Below are 21,753 nucleotides of genomic sequence, written 5' to 3' on the forward strand. Positions count from 1 at the left end.
ATAATCACGGTTACCCTGCCTGCCTGTTTGCCTACTTATGCGCGCCATATACGAATAAGTGGAGAAACGAGCAATTTTCTCGATCTCTTATTATCGTTAACCGAAATGATACAAACATCTTGCGTAACTCGAGAGCGTGTAGATTCTGTGGATTCATATTTCTTGTGCAAAAAGAAAAGTACACGTCTACGTAAAACTAGTAGCATTATACATGTAACAATGTCTGAATCGTTATAATTGCATATGTATAGATTCTCAATGAAAAAGTTTGTCAAAACTGGGGAGAAAAATAATTTGTCTAAAAACTATATACAAACAGAAAGGAAACGATAGTGAACAATTAAGTATAGTATATATAAATACTACAAGATCTAAAGTATCTCTCTTAAGCTCTTTTGATCAAAATTAAAGGAAAATAATCGTCTAGTATCGAGATCACTCGATTGAGCGCCAACATAACAAAATAATATTTTTGCTTCCTTTACGGTATAAAGGATGAAAAGTTTCGATATTTTTGCTCGTTTGAATTACGAGTAATGCGCGCAAAGAAAAGGAGGAAAAATTTTTCCTCCGTGATGATATTTTGCTGCCCTCTGTTGAGATAATTGATTTGCAATTTTTTTTTCGATGAATGTCGCATTTGCTCTCGATCATCGAAATGTTTTCATCCTATTATTGATTAAATTAATAAAAAATGCGAAACATTTAGATCAATACAAACAATCGTTATGCAATTATACATTTTAGCCTTTTCTCATTTTAAAAACAAAAATATGCAGTCTGCACTTTACCTGGTTGGAATATTTTTTCAAACCGCAAATGCTCCATACATACACGTATGAATAATGCTCCGGAAAACTTGTATATAAACTCGTAGTGATTATGTCACTAAATTAATATTCACTATAATAAACACAATCGATTATATTCAGGAAACAAAATTCCAATGTCTATATATGATGTGTAAATTTCGATGTATTTCCGGAATAAAACACCCGAAAAAAGTTATCTCGAAATGCGATTGATGTCGCATCAATCCTAATAGCTTGCATCACTTTAAACGAAAGACATTTATTAATATGTAAAAAATGTATGTCGATAAGCGCATAATCGATGTAATTTTTAATCTCTCGCGATTTGGCGAAACCACTGACACACGACACACGATCCATTGCCGCGTTTGAATATCACCATCGAACATCGAATATGTTCGCGCTTGTGGTATTGTTTTACGCGGGAATTTTGTGACACTGTTGGCGCCATCTTACGGAGTAAACCATCAGCAGAAGCTTTTTGAAGCGTTCGATTGACCAATCAGGTTAAAGAAATTTTTACTCCTTTTGTCCTGATTTGGTCAATCAAACGCTTCAAAGCATCCTCAGCGTCTCCATAGCCAATAATATACCAATAACGTTTTCGAATAGTCAAGTTTGATCGACGCGGGGTAGGTTACTAGATGTCATTGACCAATCACAGTCATTCTTCTGAAGAATGTATGGTTACTTTCTTTAGAATGACTGTGATTCTTCCATGGGTCTATTAAACTACCTCGATTGGAAAACGTCATAATATTTCTGTTTGGTTATATACTTGTAATTGGTCCACTGTCCACATACAATACTCGATATCCAATAGAAAAGTTTATTCCTAGTAACTAGAAACAAAAGTTTTCTATTGGATATCGATAGCTATGGTCGGAGAGGCTCTCTAGATGCTTTGAAGAGTTTGATCGACCAATCAGATTAAAGAAATTTTTACTCCTTTTGTCCCGATTGGTGAATCAGATGTCAGAATCGCAGTCTTCTACTCTGTAAAAAGAACTGAAGAAGAAGAAGTAAATTTCGTCTATATATTTTATATGTCATGTTCAAGCAGCCACTTGAGTCGCTACGAGGAAAATGTCAGCTCGCTCAAGCTCGTTGGTGGTGATTTACGCTTGGTTTATAGCGCGCGTGTAAACTAGCTTCTCTTCTCGTCTCGTGTCACCGGGACGATCGATCGTGTCTTGCTCGGCTTACGAGCAGGTGAGTGAGAATGGATGCGCACTCATTGAACAATATCTTGTATTTGGCGATCGTTGATCGCCGACCTGCTAACAACGAGCAGGTTAAGTGCATTCTGTCGTCGCAGCATCTTGTCCCGTTTTCCCTGTTTCTCTTCTTGTGATAATCCCCAACATTAGACGCGGGTCAACATTTGTATACTTTTGGCAATCGATAGCGATTCGATAGATATCGGATGATACTCCGTTTTCATTGCACCTGTCAAGTGCACTTTCTAACGTATGACTCATACTACTGCTGATGAAGGTGTAAAAAAGCTGGAATGCCATTCTATAGAATATTTGCCTAATTTATTTACAGTAAAAATTTGTGATAGAGAGAGAGTTTTCGAGTGACTTTGTAACGAATAGAATTGTAGGTAACGATGCAGTCTGGTACAATTTATAATCTTATTATTTTATAATTAATATATGTGTAAGAGGGAAGAAGAGGCAAAGAGAGAGAGAGAGAGAGAGAGGGAAAGGAGAATGTATGTACATGTAAATAATATTAAAGATATAAATGCCGGAGATTGATTAAGATAGTGTATTTATACACTTTTAAACATGCCATACTTTGTGATAATAACATTGATTAAGATATTTTTATTACAAATATTAAATTATGTCAAAATTATTGTATTGGAAAATAGTGAATTATAGTCATTTTTTAAAATAATTATATTAACAATATTGGCTCAACAAATTCATCTTCTTTCTATAAATGTATTATTATATAGCAATTATTCTCCTTTACTAATTATAAATATAATTATACTGGTAATTTTTAATTACATTAAAGATGAATATGAAATAATAGTTTATAGATATTAGTTTAATAAGAATGGCTTAGTTTAAAAAGAAGATATATTCTGTTATGCTAGAATTATATTAAAAGTAGATATATTTGTAGTGATATGAAATAATAGTTATGTACTAATGTAAATGTAATAATAGTTTTGTACTAATGAGAAGAACGCGTATGTTACAGAATGGAAGATCTACTGAATCAAGGCGCTTCGCCGTCTAGCACTGGCAACTTTTCAGCAGACAGTAGCGGTGATCTCAATTCGTCTACCATAATGAGTCTGGATGAAAGGATATTGGACATCACATCGCGACACACTTTAAACGTTCTTCGAACACCGCCCACTAAAAAAGCCAAAAGAGTCCGATTTTTCCGCAATGGAGATAAATACTACACAGGCGTGGTAATGGCAGTGACACCGGAAAGATATCGCAGCTTCGACAGTCTCGCGTCCGATCTCACCCGTGCCTTGATGTCGAGTGTAACTCTACCGAACGGTGTTCGCGCGATCTATACCATGGACGGCCGTAAGGTGCAGAGCGTCAGCGACTTGGAGGATGGCAAGTGCTATGTGGTATCCGGCCAAGGTGAGATCTTCAAAAAAGTCGAATATTCGGCGTCCAAGGTTCGCCGAGGGAGTTCTTTGTCCGGACTGCCGCAGTCGCCGGCGGCCAGTAGTAGCGGTGGTACCGGTAGGCAGATCAGCGCCATTCCGCTGTGCGTGAAAGCGCGCATCGTGACGTTGATCCGCCACGGTACCAAGCCGCGCAAAGTCATGAGATTGTTGCTGAACAAACGTAACGCCCCGAGTCTCGAGCATGCGATGGAGGCGATTACCGAAGCGGTGAAACTTGACTCTGGAGCGGTTAGAAAAGTGTATACATTGTCGGGCCAGCATATCACTTCGCTCGAGCAATTTTTCGACAACGACGATATCTTCGTGGCGTATGGTCCGGAGAAGTCTATACAGGAGGATTTTGAGTTAGACTTCGAGGAGAGCAAATGCGTGCAGAGTTTTCGGCGATGTCCATGGAGCTCTAAACGACAGAGCGGCCCGATGCCGCGTATGCCGAAAAAGTCTGGCAAGAAGATGCTCACCACGCCGCAAGTTAGGACACCTAGTCCGTCGTCCTTGATATTGCCTCAACCACTGAGATTACATTACACTGTGGGACATGTCATTGGAGACGGAAACTTTGCCGTCGTTAGGCATTGCATTCACAAGTGAGTATATAATTATATAAATATAATATATATACTAGTAGATATACATTTTTTTATACACAAATTACGAAACCTTTAATTTAAATTCAAGAAGATGACTATATAATTTATCTCAAGTCTCTTTATTATCTTAATCTTAAAGATATTTTTTTCAACTTGACTTTTAATTTTAAATTTAAGAATATATATGTATGTATGCGTGTGTACAAAACACACGTGTTAATTGTGTGTTAATGATATTCTAGATCTACTGGTGCTGAATATGCTATGAAAATTGTGGATAAATACAAGTGTCAGGGAAAAGAGACAATGCTAGCAAGCGAGGTGGCGATTCTGAGGCAAGTCTGCCATCCCAACATAATCAGCTTGATTGCGGAGCAAGAGACTACTGATCAGCTGTTCCTAGTCATGGAACTTGTCAAGGTGTATTATTAAAATTACATAGAGTTTAATGGAGCTTATATTTAATTCATGATTAATTCAATTACTCATAAGTTAATAAATTACTCATAAATTACTCATAAATTATTAATTTATGATTTAATTCAATTTAATTCAATTAACACACAACATTAGCATAACAATTAAAGAAACTTACACGAATTATAACACTATTTGTTTTTTAGGGAGGAGATTTGTTTGACGCAATCGCAGCTGCGACGAAATTTTCTGAAGCAGAGGCAAGTGTGATGATTGGTCATCTGACTTCCGCCTTGGCTTATTTGCATTCGCATCACATTGTACACCGTGATGTTAAACCGGAGAATCTCTTAGTTGAGATGGATGGTAGTCACGTTAGATGCTTGAAACTGGGCGACTTTGGACTCGCGCAAGTAGTGCGAGAACCTTTATATACTGTTTGTGGCACTCCCACTTATGTGGCACCGGAAATTCTCGCCGAAACTGGATATGGTTTGAAGGTATATTTATTTATTTTAATAAATTCTACTAATTAAGCATGGTGGATAAAACTACTAACTTATCTAAATTAATTCAATTTCTTATATAAGAAATATTTATTTGAAAAGAATAAGATATAGGATTTTTTTATTTCGCAATTTAAACATATTATTTAATGCATAGTAGATTACGGATTTTTTTTTTCTTCGAAGCATTTTATATATCTAAAATAAATCTTATTTGTTTTCAGATTGATGTATGGGCGGCCGGAGTGATTCTATATATTCTTCTGTGTGGCTTTCCACCTTTCGTATCCGTAGAAAATGAACAGGAGGAACTATTTGAGCGTATTCTGAGTGGCCAGTATGAATTTACGTCACCATATTGGGACACGGTATCTGATTCGGCGAAGCAACTAATTTCAAACATGCTACAAGCACAACCGGAACTTCGCTTCAGTGCCGAGGATGTGTTGGATCATCCATGGCTCGCGGTAACTGTCACTAGTATACAATATTATTTTTTTGTATCTTATGAGTTAGAAAACTCAATTTTGCCGCGTTGCCTGTACCCCCGCATGGCTTAAAATTTTTTTGTCATTTCTCTCGTAGTAGTCGAAAATAAAATCAATATCAGGTAATTTTTGCCTATGTAAAATATTTGCTATCGCATTTATTATTTTAAGCACGATTTCTTCTGCCAGTTCGTTACGTCACGCTACATAAAAAGATGAAATATTCACAGCATATCTAGTTACTAGTATATTAATATTGTTTTTAAGATAATTTAAAATGATAAGATGCACATATAAACTTTTACTTTTAATAAAATATATATTATTAATTATTATATACAGCATACGCTATATTTGTCAATTATTAATTAAATTTTCGTTTGAAAAATTCAGTTATTTGGAAATACATGTTTTTATTGCACAAATGATATTCAAAAATAACAAAAATGATATTTTTTATGAGGCAATCTGATATAAATGTGTATATATACACACAGTCACATATATACATTTTTTGAAAAGATATATAATCATTTTTATAATTTAAAAAACACTTTTTCTCTCACTCTCTCTCTCTTTTTCTCTCTCTTTGTCTCTTTCTAAATTCGTTTTGAAATTTTGTTCGCGTCTTATACTGGGTGGAATTTTTATGTTACGAGCGTGGTGTGAGCGAAAACCTATCCGCATTTCTCCTTGCACTTCATCAGCTTCATTTCGATTACAAGACTAAGGAAGCTTCCGTAGTGGTTTGCTGTATCTGTAGCAGTGCTTTTTCTTTTCTTTTGCCCCGCCTCTGTATATCAGCAGAGCTTTCTAGGAGGCGAGCAAACCGCAACAGCAACAACCACCGACGCATCGACGGAGCAATACCGGAATCAGCAGTGTAAGCCGATAAGATTGGCTACCTTTGAATTCGACTTTAAGAAGCAACGCAGTCAACGGCAGGAGAACGATCATGTCAAAACAAGAGTTGAATGGAAGGACGTCAATCATCGCGATGCATTGAAACTTATCGACATCCCGAGACAGCAAAATAAACAGGATCGCGACGAGATCGATTTCGCCAACAGTAATGACAATGAGGATGAGCCGGTGTTTCTTAGTTTTGATTGTCTGAAGAATATTCACAGTTTAAGCCGATCGATGCACGATTTGATAGATAATTTGAATGACAACAAAATGCCTCGATGTCGTCTCAAGTCGCAAAGTGCTACTTCATCGCTCAATAGCATTCCGGAAAATTTAAACACGTGTAATTATCATAGTAGTTCATCTATTCATTGTGATGAAGTCATTGTAAAGACTGTTGCAACTCCCATTAACCATCGAAACGACGAAAAACATAAAAAGTCGCCGAAGGAAACAAAAAATCTCGACTTGAACTGCGAGACACCCAAGTTATCGAGTAAACTTGCCGCCGCAAATCGACAAAGTAAATGCAATAGAAAAAATTTGCGCGATTTGAATCGTGAGAGTAGGTTCAACAATGATGACTTTCGCAACAGCAACACGACCGTATCAACATCGAGCGACAGCTTAACCGGTGACAGTTCAGTTGGCAACGATATCGAGACTTCCGATAGTTTCGTAAATATTCAATTCGCGCGTTTGGCACGCGGACAAAAATCAAGCTCGACGCAAAGCATGGAGTCGACCGATAGCTTCGAGAATGTGAGCTTCCAATACGTGCACCAAAATAATTGTCTTGTGGATCGTCCTCTGCAAATTTCTTCGAAACTCACAGTTAATCAGGATCAGAATAAGTTCTCCGCAAAGACGTTACAGACCCGAATACAATATTCAACTGCGCTAAATGCGTTGAGGTCACCCAAGCTGGACATTCAGTCTGACAAGAAGAACTGCCAAAATCTAAGAGTTCAAGAAACAGACAAATATATGAAGAACGAATTGGTAAAGCTGCGGCATGAAAGATATATTAGTAGGAAAAGTCCGATAGATTCCAGAAATGTCAGGAGCAAAAGATACAGTTGCTATTCACCGTGCGCGTCAAAAAGATCGCCTGAAGAGGTACGCAGCGCCGACAAAGTTACGACGCGGAAGTTTAGTTCAACGGATGAATTGCGCGATGAAGTGAGACAAAAGCCAACGACGCGAACGAAACGATTCAGCTTATTTTATACGCCGCAGCCATTAAGGAAGACGTACGAAGGCGAGGCAAAAACTGGGAGGATCGCGTGCAAGTCAATGAGTCGCGCCCAGAAGTCTGAGAGTAAGAGAAGGGACGGAGAAGAAGCAGAGAAGGAGAGATTAGATAAGAGCAGAAGATCGGTAATTGATGCTTCAACAGTCGCAAGTAGAAGCAAATCCAACAGACAGAATGTTCATGTGAAACCGAGTGTTTTAGTGAATGCAAACAGAATAAAGTGATAAATGGTAAGGGATTAAGGTGATTAGTGCCGAGGATATGCAAACATTCAGATGCGTGGCAGAAACCAAAGTTCAATGTAATTGCTTTAAAAATGAAGCGTTAATTGCAAAGATAATGTTGGTTAAAGTAATTAAAAAACTGGTCAGTGCTCTCCGATGTAAAATGATCGGAAAGGCAAGTTTCATCAAAATTGAAGACTATTATAGTTATATGCGCGAAGAGATTTTGCATCATTTTAAATTCTATTAAATTGCATCTAAAGTTATGGGAAAGTAACTAAAGTAAAAATTGAATCGTAGAAAAAAAAGATGATTTATTAAATCTATTTAATCTTTTGAGTCTCACAATTTTTAGAGATTTTAAATTTTCAAATTTAGAGATATCAACAGCTCCAACGAAAAGTATTGCAAACTTTAATTTTAAGAAAAATCATTTTGTACAATAATCTTTTTTTCTTCTTAAATTATAATAGAAAATATTTAATAAATATGTAAAGTAATTGTAAAATGATTGTAAGATATAATTTTATAAAATATAGTTATAATATTTTTTTTATTGATTCTATTGAGACAGAAAAAGATCTTCAAACTTTATAGATAATACATATAATGAAATAATTTGAGTGCAAGACTTTTCAAATGCGCATATATTCTCATAGAATTCCTGTTGCTGTTGAAAACTAAATAGCTAACAGAGACCAAAGACATACATAATGATAAAGTGCGAGAATTTTAATAAAAAAAACTAACGAAACCGGATTAAATATCCTATACATGCAAAAATTACACTTACCAGTGTTAATTTTCGGGAATTTTGATCTGCTAACAATATTCCCGATTGCAATACGTCCCTTTTTAGAAATATTCTTAATTATAGAATGTAAGAATAAAAAAATATATAACTAATCTTAATTATAATGCTAACCGATATTGATGCAATTAATTCTGAATCGGGATTGAAAACTGATTTATAACAAAATATTACTGAAATAATAGAGTGGTAATTTTGATAGTGAGAGTAATAATAATGATAGAAGTTGAAACGGGCTTCGAATTAAGAACAAAACATGCCAAATGCATTTAAGTAGATTATTTTGTATCGAATGTTTGCATAAATCTAGTTATAGGTAAAATGCATATAAATGAAATATTCTATCAATCTTTTCGGTTTCATGACGCGAAAGAAATTTCAAGAGATAATTTTATTTGGAGAGAAAGTCTCTAGTGTGCTTGTTTATATTATTCATTGGATATTTTGTTTTAAATTAAGTTTGTCTTAAGTAGGAATGCTCTTTAAACTACAAGATATATTTCTTGATAGGTGAAATATAAGATTGAAAGAATTAAGAAGTAGGAAAGGTGGATTAAAAATTTAGGAAGACTAAACTTTTCAATTTTAGAAAGACAGAAGATTGATATTAATATAAGAATTTTTAGACAAAGGGCGATGAATTAGGCGATTTTAAAATGTTTCATAAATGTAGTGCTTATTAACTATAAACTTGTGCTCAAGAAAAGATCAGAAGAGAATTATTTTTATAAAGGGATCATATTCTATCAATAAAATGTAACACTGATAGATTGACTAACAAGTGCATACATTGCAAAAGGAAAAGAAATATTATTAAAATTATTTTTATAGATGTTGATAAAGTGAAGATAAGAATTGACAGTCATTTTTATCAAATTAGTGAAAAGTATAACTTAATTAATTTCAAAATAAACTTAAATTAACGAAAAAAATATATTTTCATGAAAAGAATTATGCTTACAACACATAAACATCATACAAATGCGCACAAAATTACTTTGATATTTTCATATTTATTATAGAGATCATATTTATTATCATGAAATATGTGTTAATGTGTTTTAATTCTCTACATTTAAACAGTTAAAACAAAATATAAAATATAATATAAAATATAATTTGAAATTTTTGAAAATTTCAGAAATAGTAAAGAGATAAAAAAGATTTCTTAGCAATATTACAAATTAAATTTTTTTGGAGTATATAAAGATTCTGTCAAGTCTTTCTTGACTCAACTTAATTAAGAAAATCGTAAACATTATTGTAATATCGCGCCCTTTGTCACTCGATTGTTAATAATCTATAATCTCACTTTAGTGCAACGATTTTCCAATTACGATTTTTGTAACGCGCTCGTATGGTATTTATCGACAAATTGTGTATATAATTTTATTGACATTGAGTGTAGGTCGGTTACTCGTGAAATAATATAAATAATGTCGTTACTGTGATTTATTCGCTTGTCATTTGTTTATTCGTGAAATTCCGACTTTTAGAATTTAATTCGCGAATTTCTTAATAATTAGTATTCTTTTTAATTTCTTGTTCTCGTTTCGTTGTTTTGTCCTTAATATCATAATACGCACCGCGCGCGATTTGTAGTAATCTTAAACGTGATTCACACCAAATATTAAGATGCATACGTATTGTGAGTCTAAGTATTTATATATTATTATTTTATTACTATTATTTTATCATTATTATTATTATTATATACATATATAAGTATAATATTTGTGGATTATTCGCACAAAGACAGGTCTCGTATTGATATCACGGAACTTTCTATAATATTTGTGAATCAGCTGTATCTGTTTGATTTGCAGGAATGAAATTGAAAAAGATGTCAATAACTTACGTCAGATTTGCAATAAATTCGGGTTTATTTTTTCAAAATACGCACTCTGTATAAATATGACAAATAAAATGTTTTAATGATTCTAAGTCTTTCATGTAAAATATGTTTTCAATGTATCAATGCCGATTAATTTTAATTATGCAATTAATCGGAATTTATCGAAATATATTCAATAAATAATTGTGAAATAATTAATGTATAATTATGAACGTTATAATTTCTCTTTAATATATTTACAAAATTTTGTTTGACTTGTAATTTTCAATAGAATTAAAAATAAATTATATAAAAATTTTTATGTTTAATATGCCAGGTTTATCGAAATAAAATTACGATAATTTTCTGCATTTCTAATATATATTAGCAAACGAATATGTTATTCGTGCAATTAATTGTATCAATCCACATGCGATATTATAGGGCACAACTAAGAGAGAATTTATATACTTTATTAATATTTCAATTACTCGAGGTTCTTAATTAACACGCACACACATACATATATACATCGCCATAATACATTTGCAAATATATTTAATGTACTGCCAAAAGCTTATATTGAAAAATATAATTAGAGAATTTCACATTCCTCGCATCTTGTATGTGTGCGAGAGAATCTCTGTTTACATTATTCTTCCAATCATTTCCACACGTTGATTTACTGTACAAGATTTCCCAAAATCACCGAATGCTTTTATATATAATTATAAGTTAGAAATAAATAATTAAAAAAATAATAATTAAAATTTGTAAAATTATTATTTTCTATTTTTCCGATTAATATTGCATAATTCGTCAACTATATATGCACAAAAGTTTATAACGCATTGAAGCAAAATGTATACATTTTAATATTTGACATTCTGATTTAATTTCGAAATTATAATTTAAGATGTTAATTCGGTTATCTTAACTTATGTGTTAGCCAAATTATATTAAAAAATGACAATTATTTTTTATAGTGACATTTTAATTGTATAGTAATATCTTTTGCAATATTTTTAATTAATTACAAATCAAACAATGTATAAATTATATTGTCTCCCGTAATAACAATTTAAAATTGATAATCGTAAAATGATAATCGTATTAATTCACAACGATTCTCTATAACAATCGTGTTGAAGAAATAAAAATTAGCAATAGCAATTATTTCTTATTATTGCAATTTTATGTTTAAATATACAAAATGAGGATATGTATATATTTAAAATAAGCAATTTAAATAAATATTTGAAATATTTGAATATAGAGAAAATTATTCGCGCGTATATAAACTATCTCGTTACATAAATATATTTCAATGGAGACTAGTAACAGAGTAGTAAGGATCAACGTAAAACTTTCGAAGATTATAATTTTTTAATTAGGATCATGTACTCTATTCTTTTTTACACACATCGAATCTTCTAATCATTTGTCTCTCATAATAATGAGTATAAAAATACTATATGTATATCATCGAGATGTTATGAATATATTATGCGAGATATTTTTTGTTGTGTATTATTAATCTTTAAATTCTCTCTCTATGCATGCATAATTTGAATTTTCGCGCGAAATGTGTGGCATGAAATTAGCAATGCTCTCTCAATTATAACCAATCTATATATTTTACGTCCGAAGCGTTCAGACGGTGGTCAGTGCCGTAATTCTCGCGGTGTCTCGTATTTACGTGTTATTATTGCGTTTTAAATGTGCGTGCAATCTAAATGTCGCGAATGTTGTGTAGAATCACGAGCGATCATCGTATCGCGTAAATTATCGTACGCGCGATCGTAACTGCGATTTATTGGACGGTCTGTTAAAAGCGAGCGATTATCTAGTACGTACAACAATGGCGAAAGGATCGACGAGACGTTACGACAACATACCGCGTCCAAGTAAAAATAAATTCGTTCGCTACATTTATCACGCGCGATGGAAATGTTTACATCCTTTTTTTTCAAACTCAATGTGCATACGGCCATGTTATTGTCTGTCGACGTGCGAGAAAAAATATCGGCCGTCGCGATTCAAATGCGTCGCGAGTCGCGGGCAGTTACGATTACGCGGCCGCGCGTGCGCGTTCCACCTCCACCCCCACCTACACCCCACCTGTCCGTTCTCGTTCTCGCGCTACGGCATGTCTTACGAATTTACACGGTCAGGCGCAGTCAACGTTCGCCGTTCGTTCCTGTTGGTTGATATGTCGCGGCGCGTGAATCCGTCCCGAGTTCGTTTACATATCGAGTGCGCGAATTATTTCTCTCGAAACATATCCGTAAGAGTGTATTTCTGTCCGACAAGAGCCGTGGGATACCAACGACGTACCAACGACGTACAGGGGACAGGATCGAGCGCGGCGTAGCGTCTGGATCAGGTGAGTTTTACTTGAAGATTGCAACTTTATTTAGCAATCGATTGATTTTCAATTATGTATAATATTGTATTATATATGTATATAATATAATGAGAAATTGCGAGAATCTTTTCAAGTAGTTTATCCACTTGATTGACATGTGGCACAAAATATCGTAAACCATAAATTTGCTGTTGAAAATGCGCGCGCGTGAGATCGTTGATCGAAATCTGAAATGTACGATATTATTTACAGTATATATATCATTTATCTGCGCACGCGCGTGTATAGTTTTATTTTATTTTAACATATTCAATATGCGCGCATTGTAATTCAATTATTAATATAATTATTAAAACTTAAAAATCTATACATATACATGTATAATAAATATTATAATTAAAAAGCAATTATACGACATCCTATTGAGAGACAAGATGCATTATTTATTAATAATATTTCTCAAGTTTATTATAATTACAAATCTTTTCAAAATTCTGAAATTCCACTTTTTGTTATGTGCATAGAGGATGCTTCGGTATATTTTTATAATAATATATGTCATCATAATCGACAACAACAAGAGTTAGTCTTTCATTATACGCATTGTTTGTGCCCATATTTCGACATCATATCGCTATATGTTACTTGGACAAGAAACTATGTTCCTTGGCTAATGCACAATATCTCGCGCGCGAAAATGGCAATTTATCATGTTCAAATATTAACTCATCGTGATGTGTACATTGCATTATTTGTGTTTATCAAATTTGCGCATAATTTACTCTCATAGATCGAACGATAAAAATATAATAACTGAGAATCTTATGCGAGCACGAGGATTATTGTTTTTTCTTTTTTTTCATATTTAATATATTCGGCGAGAAAATATCTATTTTATGAATCTTTTTTCACAATAGAATTATAATTATATTAAAATAAAAAAAGAATTAAGGGAAACAATTTTATAATTTTTGCAGATAATTTTTTTTGAGCTAATTACAAAAATAAACTTTGTGTGCACGTAATCGAGACTTTTTTAAGAAATAAAAATTTGTCTCTCTTCACAAATAAGTTTTGTAATATAAAAGAATTTAAAGACAATCGTTATTATATTAGGATGATTATGATTTTACGCTATATATTATATGAAAATCATATAATAGTTTGTGAGAAAAAGAATTGATATAATGATTGCTATTGAATGTTTTCGCAGAGACAATGTTACTTGCGAAAGATGAAAACTGTAAAAATAATGATTACAATTGACTTCACGTGTATTACAAATTTCACAGTCAAAATTATTCGTTACATCAGAACACCTGGCTCAATTATTACCGGAGCGTAACGGTATTTCTGTGATGTATTTACGTGCATCGTGTCGCTAGACTTTGCGTTCAAACCGCTAATGATTGTTTTGCGATCATTGCGTTGCAACGTTTCTCTTTCGAAATGCTATACATACAATTTTATATTAATTTTGTGGATTTAACTCTCGCTTGTCCCGATCAATGAGCTCTTTTAGTTTTTACAACGATCGTTTAAAAAGGTCATCAAACATATTTTATATGCAAATAAAATTATGAATTAAAATGTTTTAAAAATTGTGCTTTTCTCTCTATTTAATCGATCTAGAGATATTTTAATATCAAAGTAAACGTTTAAAATTATTGAAATATTTTTGTCATGGGATTTTTATAAAAATTTCTTAATTTTTAGAAATATATATGTATTTGCATGTATTTATGAAAATTTATCGAAATATTCTTTCTAAATTTATTTTATACTATTTATCTACAGTTTTTAGATATACATATATGTATAAATTTTTTATTATTAAATTATATAAATTGTGAGACTTCCATATACTACTCTGCTCCGATTTCGGTTAAATTTGACAGATATGTAGTAAATCGCTAAATGTAGTCGAAGTCTAGTTTCCGAGATATTCAAATTTTAGTTATATGACTAAATAAACAATATTTAAACAATATTTATTAAATAAACAATTTTTATTAAATTAATATTCGACTACATTTAGTAATTTAGTACTACTACATGTCTGTAAAATTTTATGAAAATTGGAGCAAGGAAATATATATATATATATATATATATATATATAAATATGTATATATATATATATGTATATACATATTTATATATATATATATATATGTATATATATATATGTATATACATATTTATATATATATATATATATATATATATATATATTTCTTTGTTCCAATTTTCATAAAATTTTACAGACATGTAGTAGTACTAAATTACTAAATGTAGTCGAATATTAATTTAATAAATATATATATATATATATATAAAATTGCTAAAATACGTATTCGTATGATTTTGTTAGGAAAATATATCCATATATTTCACAATTTATTTTTTCATATTGCTAAAAAATAAGCATACTTTTATATCATCTTTTTGTGGCTGAATTAACTGAGAAGATCAGTACCAAATTTAGCAATTTCTGGTTACGATATGTTTTTAATATTGCGCGCGGTTACATAATAATATGTATACTACATAAGCGCGTATATCTGAGCCCGAGTGTCGAGCGTATTGCGCGCATTTAATTTGTTGTTGGAAATTAATTTTTTTCTTTTTTCTATAGTCTTTTGGAAAAATATTTAATTTTGTAAATTCCCTGATAAAATATGACAGAAAAATGTGTCGCATAATAGAATTCTATGTGTGTTCTCAATTTGCCCGAAATAAAATTAAACTACTAAATTTTGCGTAAATTAATATTAAATTTATTTAAAATATTAATAGAAAATAGAATTCTATATACATAAAATTTGAATTGCGCACCATAAAATTGATACAATGTACAATGATTTAGTTAAATTAATTAACACGAGAAATTAAAACGAATTAATTAATAAGAGAAAATACATTTTCTTATTTTTTTTTATCAACATTTTTCACCCTTTTTATTAATAATTTTTCTGTTCCGTCGATTAAGAATCATTAAGTTAATCGGTGCGTTATTAATTGTCCCGCATGTTTGACGAAACAAGAGAGAAGGCAACCCTTATTCTTCAGGAATCATTAATCACACGTTTTGTTAGACGAAGTACTTGACGATCGTAATAATTAACAGAAAACATTGCGTGACACAAGCTCAACACTGATTACACGAAACACGAAACTATTTAATTCGTATCATATTATATAAGCTTTATAGGAAACGTATATTCAATTAAGGTTAATTGAAAATGTTCATAAACCATTAAAATTAAAAGCTAAATAAAATATTATTAATATAAATATTAAAATAAAAATATTATTATTTCATTATAATGATATTCTTATTAATGTTATATGTATATAAAGTATTAATCTTATTATTATGTTATATATAAAAGTATTAATATTTCAAATTTATTTAATTTTAAATATTAAAATTATAAAAAAGGAGCAGACAATTTATAGATATATAAATTAAACGTAATTCATATAATTCAATGGAAACTAATTAACATAAAAGTATTAAATATAATTTAAAAAATTTTTTTTCTACACTTATTCTACATTTTTATCACTCTCTCTCTCTCTCTCTCTCTCTCTCTCTCTCTCTCTCTCTCTCTCTCTCTCTCTCTCTCTCTCTCTCTCTCTCTCTCCTCTCTCTCTCTCTCTCTCTCTCTCTCTCTCTCTCTCTCTCGCTCTCTCTCTCTCTCTCGCTCTCTCTTCATATTTTAAGGACATTAAGTTATTCGTTAATTTTAATTTCGTGATTAAGTTTTTTATTCATTAATTTATTTAATATAATCTTACTATTTTGATAATTTTCTTCTTTTGTGAAAATATTATATAAATTTAAAAAATATTTTAAAAAACTGAACTTTAAAACAAATTTGGATTTATCGCTAACGTTTACCAAAGTACCTGCTAATATGCATAAATACATATGCTAATTGCCGCGCTGCGCAAATATTTTCCTGCTGTTACAGCTGATAACAGTATTGCCGACTATAACAATATTACTTCATTATCATTCGTTTACGGTCTTGTACACAAGATATTCATCTATATACATATATAACTCGCTGTTAATTTTTAATGGTTAAATTTTTCATCTATTAGTTGTAATCGGGATAAAATAAAATCCAACTTGATTTAGACTTGCGACTTGGACTTGGATTTGGGCTTGCGAGTTACTTCAACTTTTTATCGTGCTTTTAATAATATGTTAATTTTTTTACGACATTGAATATTTTTATTTTTGAAGATAATATCGATATTTTTACATCAACAGAATTTTAATATAGCTTTCTCACGGAAAAACACCGCAAATGATTCCGCATATATAGGGCACCTTATAAATCAATAAATTAAATTCAAAAAAATTTAATAGAAAGAAATTAAGATCGATAAACGCATCACGGAAATGTGCCATCGGTGGTGCACGTTCCCGTGAATGTGTTGAACATCCCTAGGCGTTATATAGGACTAACGGGATTCACGTGGCATGAATTGTGAGATCAGCCAAAGGTCATAACATCTTATCCTGATCATAATCATTCCCTTGTAACTATATATACGTTTCCTTCCTATCATTTTTTCTCTCGTTTTATAATACCCAAAGGAAAGTTTTCGAATATAAATATTAGAGTAATTATAATTAGTTAGTTTAGAGAATGGATTATATATAATATCTTGAATAAGATTTTTTTAAATAAAAAATGACACAGTTACAATAACGCTTATATTGCTGATATACATAAAGTTGATATTATTCAGCATAGGAAGACATTAATTTTATTGTGCACAAATAATATATAATAATAAAAATAAAATGATAAATCTTAATAGAGATTAAATAATTTTTGAATTAATATCAAATAAATTTTTTAATTTAATAAGAAATTAAATTATTTATAAAAATTTAATCCATTAATGATTAGAAGTCTGCAAAAAGAGAAAGTAGCACTTAATAAATTTTTTAGAATATTTGTTTTTTATATATAATAAATATATATATATATATATATATATATATATATATATTGAAATAAATAATATAAAAGATTAATATGATATTATCACAGCAAATATTATTGATATGGATTAATGTAGGTAAAAAAATTCAAATTAACAAAATATGTATTTTTTTCTAAATAACATGGTAAATCGAAGATATTGAGTTTTCAATTCTGGAATTATTGTCGTTTCTTTTCTATTTATACGAGATTCATTTTGATAGATAGCTTCATTGTGATCAATAGTACTCTAATGCCGTTACTATCATGTTTTGAACCTCTTTTTTGAATGTCCTTCAGTCATCGTGGTAGTTTTGAAAATTTATTTAAACAAAATTTATTTAAACAAGGTCTCGTAAATCAATTTTTTACTTCTCATCACGCGTTAAGATAACATGATATGAATATGTGTGTATATTTGTGTGTAGAATTATTATGTAAAATAAAATTTAGGATACACATTTTGTTTTTAATTTCAGATTTAGATTTTTTTAAATTTTCTTTACAATTTTTTAATGTATGTGAATATCTTTTTAAAAAAAATTAAGAAATTTTATCAAGAAATGATATTAAGTGATAATGAAAGTTATATAGAACAATTTATTGCGTGCTTTATAAATTAAAATTGAAATTAGAATGAAAATAAAATAAAAATTAATGTACTATAATTAAACAATTTGAAAAAAAAATTAAATTTAGTTAGATGTCTCCTCTTGTTATACTCCATAATTATTAAGAATAAATATCACTTATAGTAATATATATATATATATATATATATATATATATATATATCTGCATGTGTATATACCAATGTGCATATGTAATATACTATATAATAATATTATAATTTATATCTTAAAATTATATTTTTGTGTTTGAAATATTTAATATTATAATAAAGAGAGAGAGAGAGAGAGAGAGGGGGGGGGGAGAGATGGAGTTATTTCACGGAAATTAATGTATAAAAACACTGTTGTATATAAATCTTTCAGCATGTTAATAAAATATTATATAAAACACTTCAAACGTAAAACATCATGTGAGCAGTCCTTATTCCATTGAAGATCGATGATAACGGTATATCTAATGGAACGTATAAACAATAGTGACCACATGCTTTTCCTCCCTCTCGTGTCAAAGATACACGAGCACATTACTGGCACTTTACGGGACACATAAAGCGATAAAGATATCCGTACAAGATGCACAGTAGGTACCATTGCACAATAGTTCGATGTCAGACAAGTCCCATTAATGTAGCGTAGAATTCTGAGAACTAACAAAGTCTTTTGATAAAAGCCATTTTTTCTTGCCTTTTATACTTGATATAAGCATACATTTAAAATCTCATAATATTTCAACTACAAAAGTTTTACAAACTTTTTTATTTATATAATTTTTAATAATTTAAACAAATAATGTTATATATTATAAATTTTTTAACGATTAGTATAAAAAATAATATGTTATTTTTATGCAATATTTAAATTATTTGAGTTTTTTTTGTTAAATAAAATCTCATAAAATAAATTTCTTATAAAATTAAAGAGATATACATATAGTTGCTTATGTTGTTCAAAATTCAGATATTTATTGCATAAAATTTGTTGTTAATGTTTATTATGTAAAATATTGATTAACAATATCATTTCACATATAAAATAATATATGTATCGATAGGTATCGAAAACACGGTGTTTTAAGAAAAATTTTGACATCTGAAAGGAGTCAACAGTGCACACTCGGCTTTTAAATCAATACAAAATGAAAGTTATAGTTTTCTCTTATTATACGGTCGAATTATTAATGATCGTATCTTTTAAATAAAGGTTACTGTCTTTTGCCTAACCGCCTATTAACCGCCGCTTATTTATTTAATAAGTTTCACGTGTGTTACGAATGAACATATAAATGACTGGCAAGTGATGATTCCACACATATGTATAATTCCAGTCATTATAATGGTTTATGTGAAATTTTTTCAATTAAAATAGCTATTTATTTCAATTAGAAATTAGAAAAATTATAGATGTGGTGAGAAAAATATATGCAATTAGAATATTTATAGTTTATAAAAAAATATTAAATAAAATTATTAATATATAAAAATCTAATTAGAGATTATAAAATTCAAACAAATAAGAAGAAAGAGAGAGAGAGAGAGAGAGAGAGAGAGAGAGAGAAAGAAATTCATATAATATACACAATTAATTGAATGAATAATAATGAGTTGAAAATTAATATTATAATTAATTGCTATATTATGATTCACATACATTTATTAATTTTATTATTATAATTATTAATAACTAATTCGTAACAGTGTTATTTATCGATCCCTAGACGCTAAACGATTATGTTTTTAAAATAATATTTAATGATTAAACTATCTGATGATTAAACTCACAATCAGCCAAATATGCACAAATATACACAACTTTTCTTCTCGCGCATTATATCGTGCTAGAGAGAAGTATCATTAATTCTTAAAGAATTTTCAGAGTTTTCAAGCGCAATTAGTCTTTCCGTTCATTAGAACGATCGAATTATCATGTAAGTGTACTCTGTGCTAGATCGAAAACGAGATCGACTAAAACAGAATGGGAGAGGAGATAGTCTGGCGAAATTCATTAGTGAGCTCTGTTTCGTAAACCATTGGGAGATCGGAGGAATGAAAGCTAAAGGGTGTCAAATCAAATTTCCCCACCGAGTGGAGAGGGAGAAAGTGACATCCGGCTCGCGCGGATTTAATTCTTTTTTTCTCATTTTCTCTTTTTTTCCTTTTTATTTTCACATCGCTCTCTCGATACACTGATTCCACTACCCTCTCGAAGGTCGCCGACGGTTAAATAAACTCCGAGATTCTGCGAGCGAACATTCCTGCAAGCAGGAAAAGGAAGTATAGGACGAGATTGGGATGGCTACTCTCGGTATGGTCCTACGTAGATAAATGGTCTGCTACGCTGAACTTCTCTGATAGAGATATTAATCTTTCTCAGAGCATCCCCTGCTCTTCTTCTCTCTCTCTCTCTTTCTCTCTCTCTTTCTTCCTCTTTCTTTACCTATCCATTACCTTTTCCAGATATCTCCTTCTCATTCTGTAATACTGTCTTTTTCGTCTGCTTTGAAGGTTTTTATTTTTCTTTCTTTTCCACACTTGTTTTCTCTTTCTCTTTTTATTTATTTATTTTTTTTCATTTTTCTGTTATCTTTGTTTAATGTTACTGTCAATAAAAGACAAAACACGCATATATGTGTACATGTATTTAATATCTACGCATACATGTGACATTTTATCTGCACAATAAATAATTTAAATAGGATTACACACACAAACACACACACACACACACACACACACACACACACACACACACATATATATATATATATATATATAGAGAGAGAGAGAGAGAGAGAGAGAGAATTATTAATATATATTATAAAATTATATATATAAAGTCATTTTTAATAATATTGAAGTATTTATAAACATGTATTGATTAAATTTTAAATACATGTTATGATTTTCTCGTTATAATATTTTTGTCTGTTAATTCTAATTTCTTTCTTTTTATGTATATTTTTTCATATTTTATGTACAAACGTTTTATTCTGATGATTTAAATCAAGATGTTAAAAATTAATGTTTCTGTTCTTTTTATATCATATTTATTTAAATTAAATTAAATAATTAATAAAAATATTAAATAAATTCTTAATTCTTATAATTAATAGTTTCTAAAATATTTAATATTGTATACTCAAGCGTATTTATTTTGTATTTCTTTTTTCTTCTCCTCTCTCTTTATTTTTTTTTGTTGGTGCTATGAAAAATGGAATATTATATGTC

General features: G+C 30.4%; 2 protein-coding genes across 4 annotated transcripts in view; both read left to right on the top strand.

Annotated features, from left to right (window-relative positions):
- Positions 1–1,874: 1,874 nt before the first annotated feature.
- Positions 1,875–8,280, top strand: LOC105252524 (serine/threonine-protein kinase GG21441). Of its 3 annotated transcripts, none has more exons than XM_011259924.3 (6): positions 1,875–2,024; positions 3,033–4,073; positions 4,319–4,496; positions 4,700–4,993; positions 5,224–5,466; positions 6,292–8,280. In XM_011259924.3, exons 2-6 carry the CDS (start codon positions 3,034–3,036, stop codon positions 7,873–7,875), a joined length of 3,339 nt encoding a protein of 1,112 aa, XP_011258226.1. In that variant the 5' UTR covers positions 1,875–2,024; position 3,033; the 3' UTR covers positions 7,876–8,280. The 3 variants fall into 3 exon arrangements, with proteins under 3 accessions (XP_011258226.1, XP_011258228.1, XP_011258227.1); XM_011259926.3 differs by having other exon boundaries at positions 6,295–8,280; XM_011259925.3 differs by lacking the exon at positions 1,875–2,024 and adding an exon at positions 2,343–2,417.
- Positions 8,281–12,702: 4,422 nt separating this feature from the next.
- Positions 12,703–21,753, top strand: part of LOC105252560 (protein sickie) — a 161,887-nt gene continuing 152,836 nt past the window's right edge. Inside the window, exon 1 of the mRNA XM_020027934.2 lies at positions 12,703–12,906. The gene's annotated coding sequence lies outside the window, so the exon portion shown is untranslated. The remainder of the gene's footprint in view (positions 12,907–21,753) is intronic.

This window comes from Camponotus floridanus, unplaced genomic scaffold (assembly GCF_003227725.1).
Source record: "Camponotus floridanus strain SB8 unplaced genomic scaffold, Cflo_v7.5 scaffold131, whole genome shotgun sequence".
NCBI lineage: Eukaryota > Metazoa > Arthropoda > Insecta > Hymenoptera > Formicidae > Camponotus > Camponotus floridanus.

Excerpts from the sequence above, each read along its gene's own strand:
- LOC105252524 (XM_011259924.3), top strand. The coding sequence starts at position 3,034 with ATGGAAGATCTACTGAATCAAGGCGCTTCGCCGTCTAGCACTGGCAAC. Across the intron at positions 4,074-4,318 it reads GTTAGGCATTGCATTCACAA|ATCTACTGGTGCTGAATATG; the intron begins GTGAGTATATAA and ends ATGATATTCTAG. Across the intron at positions 4,497-4,699 it reads TAGTCATGGAACTTGTCAAG|GGAGGAGATTTGTTTGACGC; the intron begins GTGTATTATTAA and ends TTTGTTTTTTAG.